Source organism: Amphiprion ocellaris, chromosome 9 (genome assembly GCF_022539595.1).
Source record: "Amphiprion ocellaris isolate individual 3 ecotype Okinawa chromosome 9, ASM2253959v1, whole genome shotgun sequence".
Classification (NCBI taxonomy): domain Eukaryota; kingdom Metazoa; phylum Chordata; class Actinopteri; family Pomacentridae; genus Amphiprion; species Amphiprion ocellaris.
Window position 1 is genome coordinate 11753337 of NC_072774.1, and position 17520 is coordinate 11770856.

At 37.3% G+C, this 17520-nt stretch overlaps 1 protein-coding gene across 1 annotated transcript in view; it reads left to right on the forward strand.

The window, feature by feature from the left end:
* npr1b (natriuretic peptide receptor 1b) overlaps positions 1–17520 on the forward strand; it is a 71718-nt gene that overhangs the window by 29635 nt on the left and 24563 nt on the right. Inside the window, exons 3-5 of the mRNA XM_055013321.1 lie at positions 850–1037; positions 1751–1864; positions 6732–6867. Coding sequence (XP_054869296.1) covers positions 850–1037; positions 1751–1864; positions 6732–6867 — 438 coding nt within the window. The remainder of the gene's footprint in view (positions 1–849; positions 1038–1750; positions 1865–6731; positions 6868–17520) is intronic.

A 17520-nucleotide genomic window follows, 5' to 3' on the forward strand; every position in this document is an offset into this window, starting at 1 on the left:
GTATTGATTCTGTCTTCATATCAGCGGCTGCACAGCTTCACATCACAGCTCTGATGGATTTTTCTCAGTCAAACCACAGACGCCATAGCTCTGATGAATACATACTGGATAAGTCAGGGGTTTTGTCTTGTCTTTTTGTCGTCAGTTTGTGGTTGTTTTCTGTTTCTTTACGTGTCTTTTTGTGGTCTTTTGTAGTCATGTTGTGTTTTATGTGTTTCTTGTCATTTTTTTGGCACTTTTTGCTAATTTCAGTTTCTCTTTTGTTAATTTTGTGTCGCTTCATGGTTGGTTTTTGGTCTCCTTTTGTGTTTCTTTGTCATTTTTAATAATTCTTTATTCAGGCAAGAATATATACATAAGAAAAAACAATTTAGCATGTCAAAAGAAAAGATTTGCTGCTGTCGTTTGTCCCTTTTCACTGTTAACTGAATATTTGCTCTTTTTTTTTACTTTTAGTTGATCAAAACAAACAAATGAAGGTGTGACCTTCAGCACAGCAAGTTTGATTGTCTTTTGTTTGACTGATTGAAAAAATAACCCAAAAAAATAAAAATAAATTCTACGACGTTCAGTAATAAGACTGCAGCTAATGATTGTTATTATTGATTACTTTCTGGAAGAATCTTTCAGCTGTTGGGTTCTAACATGTCAGAAAATTGTGAAAAATCTGCATTTGTTCAAATTTCTTGTTTTGTTCAAAGATATCCAGTTTACTGTGATAGAGGAGGAAAGAATCCAGAAGGTATAAGACAGAATGTAGACTGATTTTATTTTTAAAAAATGCAGTACTAGCTTTATCACGAACCAGTTCTCTAGTTTCCTGACTGAAACCTCGTCTCGTCTCCACAGTGATGTTCGTCTGCTGCTCCCCCGACGTCTTCAGAAAGCTCATGATTCAGTTCAGGCGAGCCGACCTTCCTCACGAGCAGTACGTCTTCTTCTACATCGACGTGTTCGCCGAGAGCCTCAACTCAAAAAACCAGCAGCCATGGGCTCGCGGGGACGAGGACGATGCCATCGCCAAGGAGGCCTTTCAGGTACACAGTCAGAATCACATACCTTTACTTCCACGGAGCTGTAGAATGGTCTGACTGCACCTCATTATTATTCTGTTATAGGGTAATGAAACACTCAAGTCTGTTTGGATATATTTAAACCAACCAGGCCATTTTCTACAGAGTTATAGAATGGTCTGACTGCACCTCATCATCATTTTAATACAGTGTGAAGAAATGTTCAGGTTTAATTGTATTTCTTTACACCAACCAGACCATTCTTCACAGACTTGTAGAGTAGTCTGGTCGCACCTCATCCTGCTACAGGGTAATGAAATGTTCAGATTTGTTTGTATATCTTGAAACCAATCAGACCGTTCTCTACTGAGATATAGAATGATCTGACATCACCTCATTGACATTTTGCTCCTGCGTAAAAAATGGTCAGATTCATTTGTATTCCTTTACAGTAATTAGAACATTCTTCACAGAGCTGTAGAATGGTCTGACTTAAAGTCATTGATATTTTGCTATAGGGTGAAAAATGCTCAGATTTGTTTCTAGCCATTTACACTTATTAGACCATTCTTCACAGAGCTGTAGAATGGTCTGACTGAAACTCATCGTCATTCTGCCACAGGGTGATGAAACACAGAGCTTCTGCTGCGTGTTGTTGATGGAGACACAGATTTTGTATTTCATGTGCACAACCTTTTTACTGTGTCTGTCTAACGTTGATGTCTTTCTGTCCTCAGAGCGTGAAGATCTTGACGTACCGAGAGCCTCAGAACCCCGAGTACCGACAGTTTGTCTCCCACCTGAAGAAAGACGCCAAGACGATGTTCAACTACACCATCGAGGACTCTCTGGTGAGACCATTGTGTGTTTGTCTGTGTGTGATGGTTACTCACAAATGTAGTTTAAGGCTTTTTAATGGTATAAAAAGTGACTGTGTGTCTGTGAAGCTTCTACACAACCAAAATCTGTTTCTTACACTTTGGACTTAGTAAATCAGAAATCATGCACTCATTGTAAGACAATGTTATCTTTTGTGTCTTTGTGTGTCTCTGCAATAATTCTGTGCGATGTTGGGATTGTTTGACATCTGGTTGTGGCTGATTCTTGTCTTTTGTACTCATTTTGCATCTTTGTGTTATTTTTACAACTTTTTATTGTTTTGGGGATTTGTTTGTGTATTTTATTGACTGTGTCTTTCTGTTTGTAGCCTTGAATGTCACACCACGATTTTGTGTCCATTTGTGGTTGTTTTTTGTATCTTTGTTGGTAGTCTTTTGTCTCTGTGGTGGGTTTACATCTCTTTTAATTATTCTATGACTCTTTGTGGTGATTTTCCATCTTTTTGTAGTTGTTTAGTGCCTCGTTTGTAGTCTTTTATATCTTAGTATCATATTGTGTCTACTTGTGGTTGTTGTGTGTCGCGTTCTGGTTATTTTGTGTCTCTGGTTTTGTGTGTTTGGGATTGTTTTCAATCTCCCTCTGAGGAGTATTTCAGTTTTTCTGTTTGTGGTTGTTTTATTTTTTTGTAATCATTTTATGGCCATTTTGTGTCTTTGTGGTAGTTTTACATCTCTCTTTTTTGGTTATTTTGTGTCTTTTTGTGGTGGTTTAGTGTCTCTTGAAGGAGGTTTTGCATCTCTTCAGTGTGGTTTTGTATCTTTTTATGGACATTTTGTGGTAATTTTCTGTCTGTGATCATTTTGTCTCATTGCAGTTGTTTTGTATCTCTTTGGGCTTGTTTTGTGTCTTCTTGTGGTAATTTTCAGTTTTCCTGTTTGTGGTTGTTTTATTGTTTTGTATTCATTTTATGGCCATTTTGTGTCTCTTTGTGGTGGTTCTGAGTATCTTAGTCGTGGTTTTCTGTCTATTTGTGGTGGTTTTACATCTCTTTTTTGGTTATTTAGTGTCCTTAACGTGGTTTAGCAACTTTTTGTGGTAATTTGCAGTAGTAATTTTGTGTTTCTTTGTGGTAATTTGTTTTTTTGTTGCTAATTTAAGTATCTTCAGTGTGGTTTTATGTCTTTTTGTGGTCATCCTGTGTCTCTTTGTGGTCATTTTGTCTCACTGTGGTTGTGTTATGTCTCGTTGTGGGGGTTTCATTATCTCTTTGTCGTCATTTTGTGCCTGTTTGCGGTTGTTTTTGTCTCTTTTTAGTTGTTTGTCTGTTTGTGATTAATTTTTTTTATAGTTTTATTGTCATTTTGTAGTTATTGTCATTTTTTGTGGTGATTTTACATCTCTGTTCTTGTGAATTTTTTTTGCAATTGGTTTCAGTGTCTTTTAATATATTTGATTGGCGTCTTAGTAATAAATGTTAATTGAGGATCTGGTTCATGGGGCTCCTGCTCGCTTCAGCCATCCTGGAAGTCAGATGATAAAAAGAACTGATAATATTTTCGTGCTTTGTTCAGATCACTGCCACCTAATACAGCGGCAAGGTGCACACAGACACACACACACACCATGTTATAGAAAATGAGGGAACTATGTCATTAAACACGATGACAGAATGAATGCTGTAGCTAAGCTGCAGGTGGAAAGAGACATTATCATGCAAATGTGTAATTACTGCTGCATGAGGAGCTGCTGATCTGATCCTGATACTGCACAGAGACACAACACACACACAGCATCAGCAACACAAATAACACACCTCCAGTCACAGGTCAGCTACGCCTGGAAAACTACGTGTCAGCTTCCCTTTGAGGAAGTGTTCAAGACAAAGAACTCATCAACACTCTGGATGTGTCAGAAGAAGAACCACACTCTGAGATTACGTGCTTTACAAACATTATCTGGCTTAATTCATCAGCATGACACATTTCCCAGCTGGATTTTATGTGTTCTTTAAACATTCTAGCAAAGTTGTTTGTCATTTTGTGTGTCTTTGTGGTTGGTTGGTGTCTTTTTGTTCCTGTTTTGTGTCTCTTTTTGGTTGGTTAAGTGTCTTTTTGTGTCTTTTTGTGGTCGTTTTGTGTCTCTTTGTTCCTGTTTTGTGTCTCTTTGTGATTGGTTATGTGTCTTTTTGTGTCTATTTGTGGTCTTTTTATCGTTAGTCATTTTGTGTCTTTTTCTGGTCTTTTTGTCTCTATATGGTCGTTTTGTGTTCTGTGGTCAGTTTAGTCTGTGTTTATTGTTGTCGTTTTGTGGTATCTTGTGTCTATTTTTAATCTGTTTTCATTGTGGTCATTTTGTGTCCTTTCTGGTGTTTTTTATCTCTTTGTGGTTGTTTTGTGGCTCTTTATAGTGATTTTGGTTGTAGTTTTTTTGTTGTTTTGTGTTTTTTGTGTCTCTATAGTTGTATTAACCTCTGTAGTCATTTTGTGTCTTTTTGTGGTCATTTTGTGTCTGTTTGTGGTCGTTTTGTGTTTATTTGTGGCTGTTGTATGTCTTTTTGTGGTCATTTTGTGTCTCTTTGTGGTTGTTTTGTGTCTTTGTGGCCATTTTGTGTCTCTTTGTGGTCATTTTGTGTCTCTTTGTGGTTGTTGTGTGTATTTTTGTGGTCATTTTCTGTCTCTTTGTGGTTGTTGTGTGTCTCTTTGTGGTCATTTTGTGTCTCTGTGTGGTCATTTTGTGTCTCTTTGTGGTTGTTGTGAGTCTTTTTGTGGCTATTTTGTGCTTCTTTGTTGTAATTTGTCATTTTATTTCTCGTCTTTGTGGTGATTCCAGCTTAATTTTTTGTCATTTTATGTCTTTCTGTGGTGGTTTTGCATTTTTATTGGGATTTCTCGTTTTTTTTTGTCCTGAATTTTCAGTCTTTATGTCATGATTTTGAATCTTTGTAGGCATTTCCGATCTTTCGGTTGCGATTGTACTTCATTTTGTGGTGATTATGAGTCTTTTTATGATGATTTTGCATCTTTGTGGTGATTTTGAGTCGTTATGTATCTTTCTTGTGGTGATTCCGCATATTATGGGTGATTTTGAGTCTTTTTTCTGGATGATTTGTCATTAAGTAAGGATTTTTCATCTTTGTCGGGATTTAGTGTGTTTTTGTGTTGATTTTTTTGTCTCTGTGTGGTTGTTCCTGCTCGTCTCCAGCTGTCTGCCAGCAGCTGTATCAGTAACCAGACACTCTGTTTAATTCTATAATACACTCAGACGTGTTACAGAGCTGCAGTCTGTCCCTTTATCAGCCACTGTGTGCTTGTGTGTGTGTCTGTGTGTGTCGGTGTGTGTCGGTGTGTGTGTGCTCGGTCAGTAAATCAGCAGCAGACAGCACAGGGAAGCCAATGTGGTTAACGCACTACACACACACACACACACACACACACACACACACACACACACACAATAAGATGACACATCAAGGGAAAAAAGACGCATTAAGAATCAGACAGACGACAGCGAAACACAGCTGGAAACTACACACGACTTTTATCATAATAATGATGATGGTAATTGTGATAATGAGGATAATGATGATAATTATTTCTTAGAGTTCATTATTTATTATTTCTAATGTGTCAGTATTTATGTTCTGTGTTTGGAAGAAGCTCCTGGAGTTTCTGCTCCTTTAGGAAGGAGGTAGTACTTGTGGTGGTGCTTCTAGTTGTAGTAGTGGTAGTAGTTGTAGTTGTTATTGTTGTATTTGTAGTAGTAGTAGCAAAAGATGTAATAGTTGTGGTAGTGGCATTGGTAACTGTAGTAGTGCTCATAGTAATAGTAGTAGTTGTTGAAGTAGTAGCAATTGATGTCGGAGTAGTAGGTGTATTACTAGTATTTGTAGCAGTAATTGTAGTATTAGTAGTACAAGTTGACATGGTTGTAGTACTGCTTGTGGTAGTAGTAATAGTTGTAGTAGTGGTAGTAACAGTAGAAGCAGTCATAGAAGTAATAGTAGCAGTTGTAGCAATAGTGGGTAGTAGGTGTATTTGTAGCAGTAATTGTAGTAACAGTAGTAAAAATTGACATGGTAGTAATACTACTTGTTGTAGTAATAAAAGTAGCTGTATTTATTATTGTTGTAGTAGTATTACTTATTGTTGTACTAGTTGTATTAGCACTCATAGTGCCAGTAAATATTGTAGTTGTAGTAGCAGCAGTTGTAGTAGTGGTAGTAATAGTACAAGCATTAGTAGAAGTAGTAGTAATTGTTGTAGTTGTAGGAGTAGTAGTAGAAGGTGTACTGGTAGTATTTGTAGCACTAATTGTAGTAATAGTAGTGCATCTTGACAAAGTTGTAGTACTACTTGAGGTAGTAATAAAAGTCATTGTATTTATTACTGTTGTAGTAGTAGTATGAATTTCAGCAATTCTCTTAGTACTCATGGTGCTAGTAGTTGTTGTAGTTTTACTAGTAGCAAATGTTGTAATTGTAGTAGCAGTAGTAGTAATAGTTGTAGTAGTGGTAGTGGTAGTAATAGTACAGACAGTAGTAGGAGTAGAAATTTCTGCAGTTGTATTAGAAGCTGTAATACTACTACTAGTAGTAGGAGTAGTAGTAGTAATTTTTGTAGTAGTAGTATTAATAATAGTAGTAGTAGTAGTAATTGTTGCAGTTGTAGTAGAAGGTGTAGTAGGAATAGCAGTAACAGTTGTAGTAGTTGTGGGTGTAGTAGTACTAGCAGCAATTGTTGTATTACAGTAGTAGTGATAGTAGTAGTTGTAGTGAACTGACAGCAGAGGTGTTTATGTTCTAACTTGTTAAATTGTTCTCAGTAGAACACAGAGTAAGTTCTGTAACAACAGTAACAGCTGGATCTTTATGTCTCCCAGATGAACATCATCGCTGGAGGGTTCTACGACGGCGTCATGCTCTACGCTCACGCTCTGAACGAGACCATGTCGGCGTCCGATGGTCGTCCTAAGGGAGAAGTGGTGACCAGGAGGATGTGGAACCGAACGTTCCACGGTCAGTGAGTCAGATGTTTGTCTGTTGGGTTTCTGTATATTTCTACTGTGTGGCTACTTTGGGTCCTTCCATCTCAGACAATCACATTTTTACAGCAATTTCTGCTCAACCGCAGAAAACTTTATTATTATAAACTATGGATACATAAAATGATATTTATTCGTTTTGAGCTGGATATATCAAACGCTGTCTGACATAAAACTGTCCGTTGACGAACTTTCAGCAGGTTTTTTAACACATTGAAGTTTGACTTTTGATGATAAAAGCCAAGATTTTTCACTCAGTTATTTTTCATCATGTCATAGATTGAGAATACACTATGTAGCTCCATGTTAATAAAAAAAAACCAAGCATACAAAACATTTTTTTACTATAAAATATTTATTCCCAAAATTAAAAAGAAGATTATTTTCACCTACCTTTCATAACTGATTCATAATAGAGTTCTAAGTTTAAGTTTTAAATGTTTAGCACTTTTTTTTATTTTTCAGGGCCAGAGGTTGTTCCTTGGTCCAGACCACCGTCACACTTTTGGGCTTCTTACCATAAAAACACATTACATATACAGAAATATGTAGGTTATTGAAATCAAAAAGGATAAATTCAACTGAAAACTGCAGTTTATAGTTTGTAATTTTACTGGAGTTACATTTTGAAGCAGCTCCAAATATGGTTTGGATCTTTTTCATGAAAAACTAAATGTGTTAATGGTCAATCTATGGTGAAAAACTATTTTTTTTGTATTTAATGGTGGATCTGTAGTGTAAAAACAAACAAAACATGAAAATTTCCTGCTTTTTAATGGTGACTATGGTTAAAAGAAAAGGGTAAGGAACAAGTTTTTAATTTTCTTTTAATGGTTTATGTATAGTAAAAACATGTTCTGTACTGCAATGGTAAGTTTAGTTTTATTTTAAAAAGGTAGAGGTTTTGTTGTTATTGGTTTTGCTGGTTTTGTTGTTGTTTCTGACATTGGTGTCGTTGGTCTTACTGGTTTTGTTGATGCTGTTGGTTTAGTTGCTGTTTCTGGTTTTGTTGGTGTTGCTGGTCTTCTCGGTTCTCTTGTTTGTTTTTGGTGTTGCTGTTTTTGTTGGCTTTGTTGGTTTGTGTTTCTGGAGTTGTTGGTTTTGTTGATTTTGATGGAGTTGCTGTTCTTCTTGGTGCTGTTGGTGTTGCTGGTTTTGTTGTTGTTGGTGAAGCTGTTTGTGTTGCTGGTTTCATTGGTGTTACTTGGGTTGCTGGTTTTATTGGTGTTGCTTGTGGTGTTGGTTTTATTGGTGTTATTTGTGGTGTTGGTGTTGTTTGTGGTGTTGGTTGTGAAGCAGCTCTATGTGAATCTCAGCAGAAGTGAAGCTCCTGAGACGTTCGTTTAGTTTAACGTCCACTCAGAGGTAAACTTGCGCTGGAGGTTTAAGCGGCTCTGAAGAGGCGGACTTCTAAATGAATCCTCGCCACCTGAGGATTGTGACACCCACTCGTACGAAATGACTGCTGACACAGAGGTCAAACTCATTCCAGGATGCTGTCGAGGTGATCGTGTGTGAGGACTCAGTGGGTTTTAACACTGAGAGGAAAGTGTTTGTACCGTCATTATTTGTCATTCGTTCTGCTCGGGCTTTTGGTTGCACTCAACTGATCTGAGAGGGATTCTGTTTGAAAGTACAGCAGAAATATTCATCCACACGTGTGAGGCTGTAAATAACTTTCTGCTCAGTGTGTTCATGCTGGAGACGTCGTAGCTACCAAATATTATTAGTCCAAGCCGCAACATTTTCCTTAATCAAAGTTGCTTTTGTGCCTTTCTTATTTTCCAACAGCAGATCAAAAAGGCAAATAACATATTCAGTTGTTTAATTTGCTAAAATGCCTTCTTTTTTTTACTGCCTCCCTGTTTGCTTTGCAATTTTGAATAGTTATTGTTCTTCGCCGGTGAATGATTTTTAAATTTTTTTTAACCCTTTGATACACGAGTCAAAAGTGACCCAAATCCTATGGAAAATGGGTATCTCCTGACCCACACTGCACATCAAAGGGTTAATCTACAATAACTTTAATATATTCAGTGAAGTTATGTAAAGTTTTAGCTTCATGCTATGAGTATTTTTAGAGTTGCGAGCCCTTGAAGTCCATAGAGGTGGGTCCAAGTTTCATATATTCTTATTTACCTTTTCCACAATTTCTGAGCCTCATAACTTCTTAAATACACTTCTTAGACACGTGGAACTTTCAGGGTTGAAAAACACATTTGATCTCAAATCATGTTAAATCCACTCCAGGTGTCACAACCTTAAGACAAAATCTGTATAACCAACTTTGAACATCAGTACTATGGAATATATCATTGTTTAAAAGCAACACTGCAGCAGTTTAATGGCCATGATAGGGAGTCAAAGAAACACATTGGTGTCCTGGATGTGATAATTCACCAGAGAAAACTTTGAAAAGTGCATTTTTGGTAAACCTTCAGGGGTCATATCAGCATGTTGGAAAGGTGGTGGGTCAGAACAAGTAAAAACAAATGAAAGGTCTCATTTTTACCTACATTTGATACCAGAATCATCTTCTAGACATGATTCCTTTTGTGGCATAATAATTTCTGAATACACACAAGTGCTTTGTAGAATGGTCTGACTGCACTTCACTATCATTGTGATCCAGCCACGATGATTGTGATTGGTTTAACCCTTTGATGCGCAGCGTGGCTCAGGAGATAACCATTTTCCATAGGATTTGGGTCACTTTTGACCCATGTTGTGCATCAAAGGGTTAATGCTGTTACGATCAAACCTCTAGGGTCAGCTGGACAAAGTAACCAGATGTTACTGGTTCTGGTAAAGCAATTTATTGCTCAGTGGCAAATTAGCACAAAAGAACAGTGATAATACAAAGACAAAAAAAAGGGCGGGTGGATGCTGCTAAATCAAAGCACCAAATAAAACCAAACCAAGGCTAAGAGAGTTCACAAACTATCTAAACACAAACAGAACAACTGAACTCCCTAGCCAAAACCAAAACACAGTGGCAACACCCACCAAAAGTAACAGAAACTAACAAACAGGTGAATAGTGCACACACCTAGTGCCTCTAAACACAGATATTTAACACACAATACACGAAGACTCAAATTTTAAAAATAGCTTCTTCCCGAAGTTGGCCGAGTGCTAACAGGAGCCACAGTCTCCACTAAGACTGGAGGCTCCACACCGAATTAGCAGCTGCCAAGAGAAGCTTTAAACGTCCGTAGTCACCCCTCAGTTACTACGGAACCGATGGACTATATCAAAATACAAACAAATCACAATAAGACGGAAGCGGCACCAGGGCGAACTTGCACCAATTACCTGTGGCCGTAACAAATACATATATACACAAACACGATAAAGAAGCAGAACAATAATGAGGTGCAGCAGACCATTCTATGCGGTGCTGCACAGCTTGGAAACATAAGACTTCTCTGGTGTTTCCAGACTTTTACCCTCAGAGTTGAGTCTAGCTGCTGCTGCTCTCATTGTGCTGCATTTCCCTCCTCGCAGAGCTTATCTTAAAACTCAGGTCTGTGACGCTGCTCTCTCTGCTAACATCGGTTTGCTGGGCAAACTCTCAGGAATGTACAACATGTTCTGCTCTGATATCAGCGCAGCAGGACGTAAAAACTCATTTGTCTCCAGCTGCTGGAAAACAGAAGGTCTGAATCCTGAACTGACCTATTTCAGCTTAAAGATCAGGGTGTGAGGACAGCAGCTGTTAGACGTTATGGTGACCCCAAAGAGAGTCTTCATTATGGTAAAGAATGTGTTGAACAGAAGATGTGGATGAAGACGTGGCGGTTCCCTGTAAAGAGAGAAACCCTGAGAGAGAGGCTTATGTCAGCTCTGTCAGTGAACGCAACACAGGAAGATTCCTGTTGGATCGTTGTGGAGGAGGGAAACATGGCAAAGGGCAACACCATGACTCACCATGACACACTGGGACACCTACACAATGGAGGACATCTGGTGTTGTGTACACAGTGTACATATTCCATATGATAAAGGGAAATATTTTTATAGTTTTGTCTTGTTTTTGTTGTTTTGTGTCATTTTGTGTTTAGTATTTGTTGTTTTGTGTCTCTTTAAGACACTTTGTAGTCATTTTGTATCTCCTTGTTGTTATTTCTTTCTTGTTTTGTGTCTCTTTTTGTAGTTGTCTGCCTTGTTTTCCTTGTTTTGTGTTTTTTGGTGCTGTTTTGTATCTCGTTTTGGTTTTGTGTTAAACAGTGTCTCTTTGTCGTCATTTTGTTTCATGTTTGTCATTTTTTTGTCTTCCTTCTGTCATTTTTTGTCTCCTTGTTTTTCTGTATCTTGTTTTCATTGTTTTGTGCTGTTGTGTGTCTCATCTTTGTTTTTTTTTGTTTTGTCCCTTTGTGATTATTTTGTGTAATTGTAATTTTTCTCTTCCCTTGTGTCATTTTGGTCATTTGTGTCTCGTTTTTCTTCTTCTTCTCTGTTCTCTCTTTCTCTTGTGTCACTGTAAGACAGTTTTCTCTTTTGGTGGTTATTATGTTTGAGCTTTGTCATTTTTTTTGGTCTTCCTTCTATCATTTCAGTCGCTTTGTGTCTCACAAGGGTTGTTTAGAATCTCGTTTTTCTTGTTTTGTGTTTTTGTGAGACAGCTTAGTCTTTTTGTGGCCATTTTAATCTTATCTTTGTGAGATAAAATGACATGCAAAACTAGAAAAACGAGACACAAAATGAAGCAAAACCAACTCGAGATGCACAAAGACAAAGATTAGACAAAATGACTACAAAGAGAGGAACCTGTGTCAGAGCTGGCTGTGCACTCAGCTCTGCGTTCTGTAGAAATGCATCATTTCTGCCTCACAGTGTCAGGTTTTCTTTGCAGTTCTGAACTCTGACCTGCAGCGGCTGTATTAAAACTTCCTCCGTCACTGTGTGATTCATCAAACACAAAGCAGATGAAATCAGCACAAAGAAAGACGAGTCGATGCTCACAGAGGTTCTGTTACTTTCACATGTTACATGAATAACAGAAAGATGTGTTTGGCCTGTTTGAGGCGGAGGTTCAGTGATCTTCTTCCTCTGCGACCTCTGGTTTCCACACCGCAGGTTCACATCCAGCAGCCGTCGTGTCGGTGAAGTTTCTGACTGATTAAAATGTAGAAATGTGAAGCACAAACAGACTCGACTGACTGCTGGATCAGAATGTTCCTGCTGTCCAGAGACATTAAAATCCGTCTCTTTTACGCCACACAGCCGACTGCTCTGCCTCATCTGCTCCTCATTAAACATATATTTTTTTAATTAACAAGTTTTCTGGACAGTTTTAGCTGGAAACAAGCAGACAGAGTCGACCTCAGTCCTTCTGTCCGTCCATCTGCCATCCTGTCAGTCCCGCTGTCATGGATCTGCTCACACTTCAGGGAAAGATGCATCAAATCAACAGTTCTGGAGTTTGTTGTGAACTTTCTTACTAAAAGAAAATCATACATATCCACAAAGGCAAATGAAGCAACATATATACACATGTATTTCTGTTTTTCATTTATTCAGGCAACTTTATCTCCTTTCAGCTCTTTTGTGTCTTGTTTTTCTCTTTTTTCATCTTGTTTTGGTCAGTTTATGTCTTATTCAGTTTTGTCTCTTTGTGCTATTTTCATCATTCATCATTTTGTGTTTTGTTGTTCTGCAGCTTTGTACCACATTTTTGTTGCTTTGCGTCTTGTTTTTGTGGTTTTATGTTGTTTTGCATCTCTTTAGGGTCATTTTGTCTTGTCTGTCATTTTTTGTCTCCTTGTCATTTTGTATCTCATTTTTGTTATTTTGCATCTTGTGTCTCATTTTTGTATCCTGTTTTGATTGCTTTGTATCTCTTCTTGATCATTTTCTGTTCTGTTTTTTTTTATTGTCTCATGTTTTTGTTGTTCTTTTGTGTCATTTCATGTCTTTTTTTGTCATTTTAGGTGTCTTTGAGACGGGGCTGTCTCTCTTTGCTTATTTTGTCTCCTTTCTTTCATTTTGTACCCTGTTTCTGTTGTTTTGTGTCTCATTGTTGTTTTGCGATAGAGAGATGTTCACAATGCTGAATGTATCTTCCAATAATTATCCTCTGTATACTCTTTTAAAGCCGGGCCACATTTATGTTATTCATCCAGTATGTTTTATTGTCCTCTCAGCTTCTCTTGTCGTCTCTCGTCTGTTCTGTGGAAACACTGCCTGCTGTTCAATTGAAATCTCTGCATTTTTTATACCTAATATCACAATTTGAAGCAAAAAAAAAATCGACAGTTTTGTGGCATATTGGAAAATCATGTTTCAAACCTGCCAGCAGCTTTTGGGGTTCAGTGTTGAAGCACTTCTGTGTTGGCTTCACTTTTCAGACCTGGAGGCTGCATCCATCTTTTATACAGAGTTTGTGGTCCAGGCAGCAAATTAGAAGCTGAATGTGGGTTTAGAACAGTAAATGTTGGAGCAGATTTCACATCACTGAAGCTGGAAAAGGTGCTTCTGTGTGTTGGCCTCTATTTGCTTGTTTTGGCTCAGCAGATGGTTCCGATCTGTTTCTCTTCAGGATCCTGGAGCCGAATGAAATATTCGCCTTATTTGTGGCGGCAGCAGAAATCAGAGACGAGCTGGGCTCTTTGCCTCCAGCTGCCCTGGAAGCTACTTTCCATTTGCTGCAGGACAAGATGCCACAGGAATTGTTTCCGCTCTGTCCTGATGATGTGCTGCGTTCAAAAGTCCATTAATAAGGTGCAGGTGGGCAGCATGTGGTTCTGTCAGCAGGAGACTCTGCTGTGTTCACTCTGGTTTGTTAACACTGTCAAAGCTGTTTGTGGTGGATGTTTTCTGGACTGTGCATCTGTTGTCCTGATTTTCAAGTTTGAAACTGATTAGCTTCTTCTTAAAGAAATGTCCATTTTATTGATGAATATGATGACTTTGACATTTGATCAGGTTTTGTCCATCAGAACAGAGTGGATCCTTTTAGATTCACTCCTGGTAAAACTATAGTCTGAAGGTTGTTAAAGAATCGTTGATAAATGGTCATCCAACAAAAACTGGCACAAGACTTTAGTAAGCCACTGCACATTGCACAGGCTGCAAAAAAGATGCAAAACAACCCCCCAAAAATCACACAAAACTACTGCAAAAAGACGCAAAACCATGACTAGACTCAAAACTACGACACAAAAAAATGCAACACTATCAAAAAAAATGCAAAACTACCACAAAAACATGCAATCTAGCACAAAAAGATGTAAACTGCCATGATAAGATGCCAAACTACCACACAAAGATGTAAAACTATTACAAACAGAACAGATTGAAAATGAGCACATCAAGATTCAAAATTCTTATGAAAACACATAAACCATTACAAAAAGAATCAAACTTACCACAATAAATGTAAAAATATTACAGAAAGATGTAAATCTACTACAAGGTATGTAAAATTACCATGAAAAGGTGTAAAAGTACTTCAAGAAGATTCAAATTAACTACATAAAAATGCAACACTACCAAAACTGCGGAACTACTATAAAAACAGGCAAAAATACTACAAAAGCATGGAAAACTAGAAGGAAATTGATCAAAGCTACTACCAAAAGATGTAAAGTTCCACAAAAAATGCTTGACTGTTACAGAAAGATGTAAAAAAAATTACTACAGATCAGAAAGATGTAAAGTATTATAAAAAAATATGGAAAAATGCTTCAACAAAAGTCAAAACTACTACATAGAAATACAAAACTAGCACAAAATATGCAAAACTACCATATAAAAATGTAAAACTACTACAGAAAGATGTAAAACTACTACAAAAATACTTAAAATTATTCCAAAACATATAGAACTATTACAATTAAATTCAAAACCTTTACATAGAAGTGCAACACTACCAGAAAAAGTTGCACAACTACTATAAAAACATGCAAAACCACCCTAAACTACTACACAAGTATGTAGACTCCTGCAACAAAATGTTAACTACCACGAAAATACTTAAAACTATAAAAAAGAAGATGCAAAACTATCACAGAAACATACCAAACTATTACAAAAAGATGAATAACTATCAGGGAAAGGTGTAAAATTGTTCCATAAAGGTGTGAAACTGCCACAAAAAGATGCAAAATTATTGCAAAAAAATTTAAAGCTATTTTATAAAGATGCAAAACTACAAGAAAAATATGTAAACTGCCACAAAAAGATGTAGAACTACTACCAAAGATCACAATAAGTAATGGCCGGAAACAGCAGTGGAGGTGTTTTCTTTCTGAAAGTGTGTGCAGAAAAGTGTAGCTGCATGTTTGCCAGTGAGTTGTGTGTGCAGACATCTGCTGTTATTGTGCCGATGATGGAAGTGTTTGTGTGTCAGAGTGAGTTCAGCCTGTAGATCCAGTTGATGAATGACATGAAACTCCACCAGTTTCCTCCAAAACACACAAACCGCCCTGCTGATGACAACAGAGGCTCGACACACACACCTACACACACACACACACACACACACACACACACGTGAAAACCCCATAAAACGTAGCGTCCCGTCAGGCTGGACTCTCCGCTCTGATCGATCGGTTTCTCTCTCCTCTCCGGGTGTTTGTTTCTGTTCAGGTGTTTGTTCTGCTGCACCCAGAGCTGAGCTGCGCTTTTATTGTGAAGGGTCAGAGGTCACCTGAGTGGAGGAGGAAAGTGATGAAACGATGGTGTTAACTGTTCATGCACTTTATGGTCCCTAAGTCGCTGCTCACGTCTCAGCAGGTTTTATATATGAGTCAATATGTAATTGAGGGACTTTTGAAGTCTATGGGATATATCTTGTATACATTTTTATTTAAAGTGAAAAACTAATGTTTTTTATGGTCATTGTGATCATGTCTTTACAAATTCCATAATTATTTATTATGGAAACAATCACTTATTAATAAAAAATGACTGGATATCACTAAAATGTCAACTAAATAACCGTCTGAAGTTAATAACAACCACATTCTAATTAGCTAAATAATAATAAAATGAGCTTATTCAGAAATTATTTTCATTATGTTCTTTTTATTAAGTTGAGATAATCATGAGAGGTATTTATTTTTTGGCAATATATCACATTTTATATGGAAAAAGAGAAATTGTATCTGTGTCTGAGAAATCCCATTACAAAAACACCTCTGAAGGAAGTGTGTTAATTCCAGATCACATGACCTGCTCCACATGATGTCATTTCCTCCTGAAGAAGAGACTGACAAGACTCCAAGGCTTTCTAGTTATTTAATATAAAGTAGTGTGCGAGTCAAGTGTGGATTTATCACATCTTATCTTTATAAATAACTTTAATTTCAATTTTACTCAATTGTATATAAAACGTTTAGAAGAATCTTTCTGTAAAAATGCCATGTGGTGTTTGGTTATAGGCAGCCATGTTGATTTTAGGCCTGAAAACAGCAAAAATGTCAACTATGATACAAAAAGTCCTGCAATTATATACTGACCCATGTACAGTTAAAGACAAAATTATCAGCCCCCCTATGAAATTTTAGTTAGTTTTTTATTTTTTTTAATTCCAAAGTGCTGTTAAACAGATCAAGGAATTTAACACAGTTTTCCCAAACATTTTAGTTTTGTTTTCAATGCTAATATTATTTTACTTTGTGCACAGAAACAAAATTATTTAACAAAAACCAAAAAGTACCAGGGTCAAAATTATTAGTCCCCTTGATGCTAATAATCAACTGTGTATCCTTTTAGTTGGATAACAGCTTGAAGTCACTTGTTGTAGTTTGTAAGAAGTCTCTGACACATTTCCTGAATAAGAGAGATTCTTGATAGCAGCGTACAGACAAGATTTGAACAAGGACAGCGCAGGATGAAAAAGGATATAAATGTTCTTTTTTTTCCCACCAGGTATAAACAAGATTATGTATTGTAACTAGGTTTTTTTAAAACGAGAATATGTACATTGTTGTATATTTGATTGCTGAAGAGAATCAGGTGGGTGAGATTTTTGCTACAGCCTTCTTGTCCTCTGTTTTGTTTTCTTCCTTTTTTTTTTTTTTAAATGCCAGAACATTCTGCCTCTTTGGGCTTAATCAAACACAAGCATAGGAAAATCAAGCTGCTGATAGAGGTGTTTCTCCCAGGCGACTGCTGTACAGACCCCAACACAGTCAGAATCCCAGGTGTGGTTTTGTCTGGGTTCCACTGTCCACATTAAGTCGGTCATTTCCACCAGCAGTGTGTCCAGCTGCTAGAAGTAGTTCAGTATCTGCACTGCAGCATCCAGACATCTCAGAGTTTCAGCCGTATCCGTCGTTCCACTCCATGACTTTATCGTATTCCTGGATCCTCTGCTTGATGTGCGACAGTTTGCTCTTCAGATACTCAGCGCTCAGTCGTTCTGCTTCCTCTGGAAGTCCTGCAGGATTCTGGTGGTGCAAGTTATGTATTTATTAGTTTTTTAGTTGTGTTTTTTTACCGTATTGAGTCACTATTTCCTGTAGTTTTCCAGTTGCTGCTTTTTGATTATTTCTTTTTTCTTGCTGTCAAATTCAGTTGCTGTTCTGTGTTGTTTTTAGTTGCTGTTGTCTATCATTTTCTGTCACAATGTTCTATAATTTATAATATTATATTTATAGTCACTGTTTTCTGTCATCTT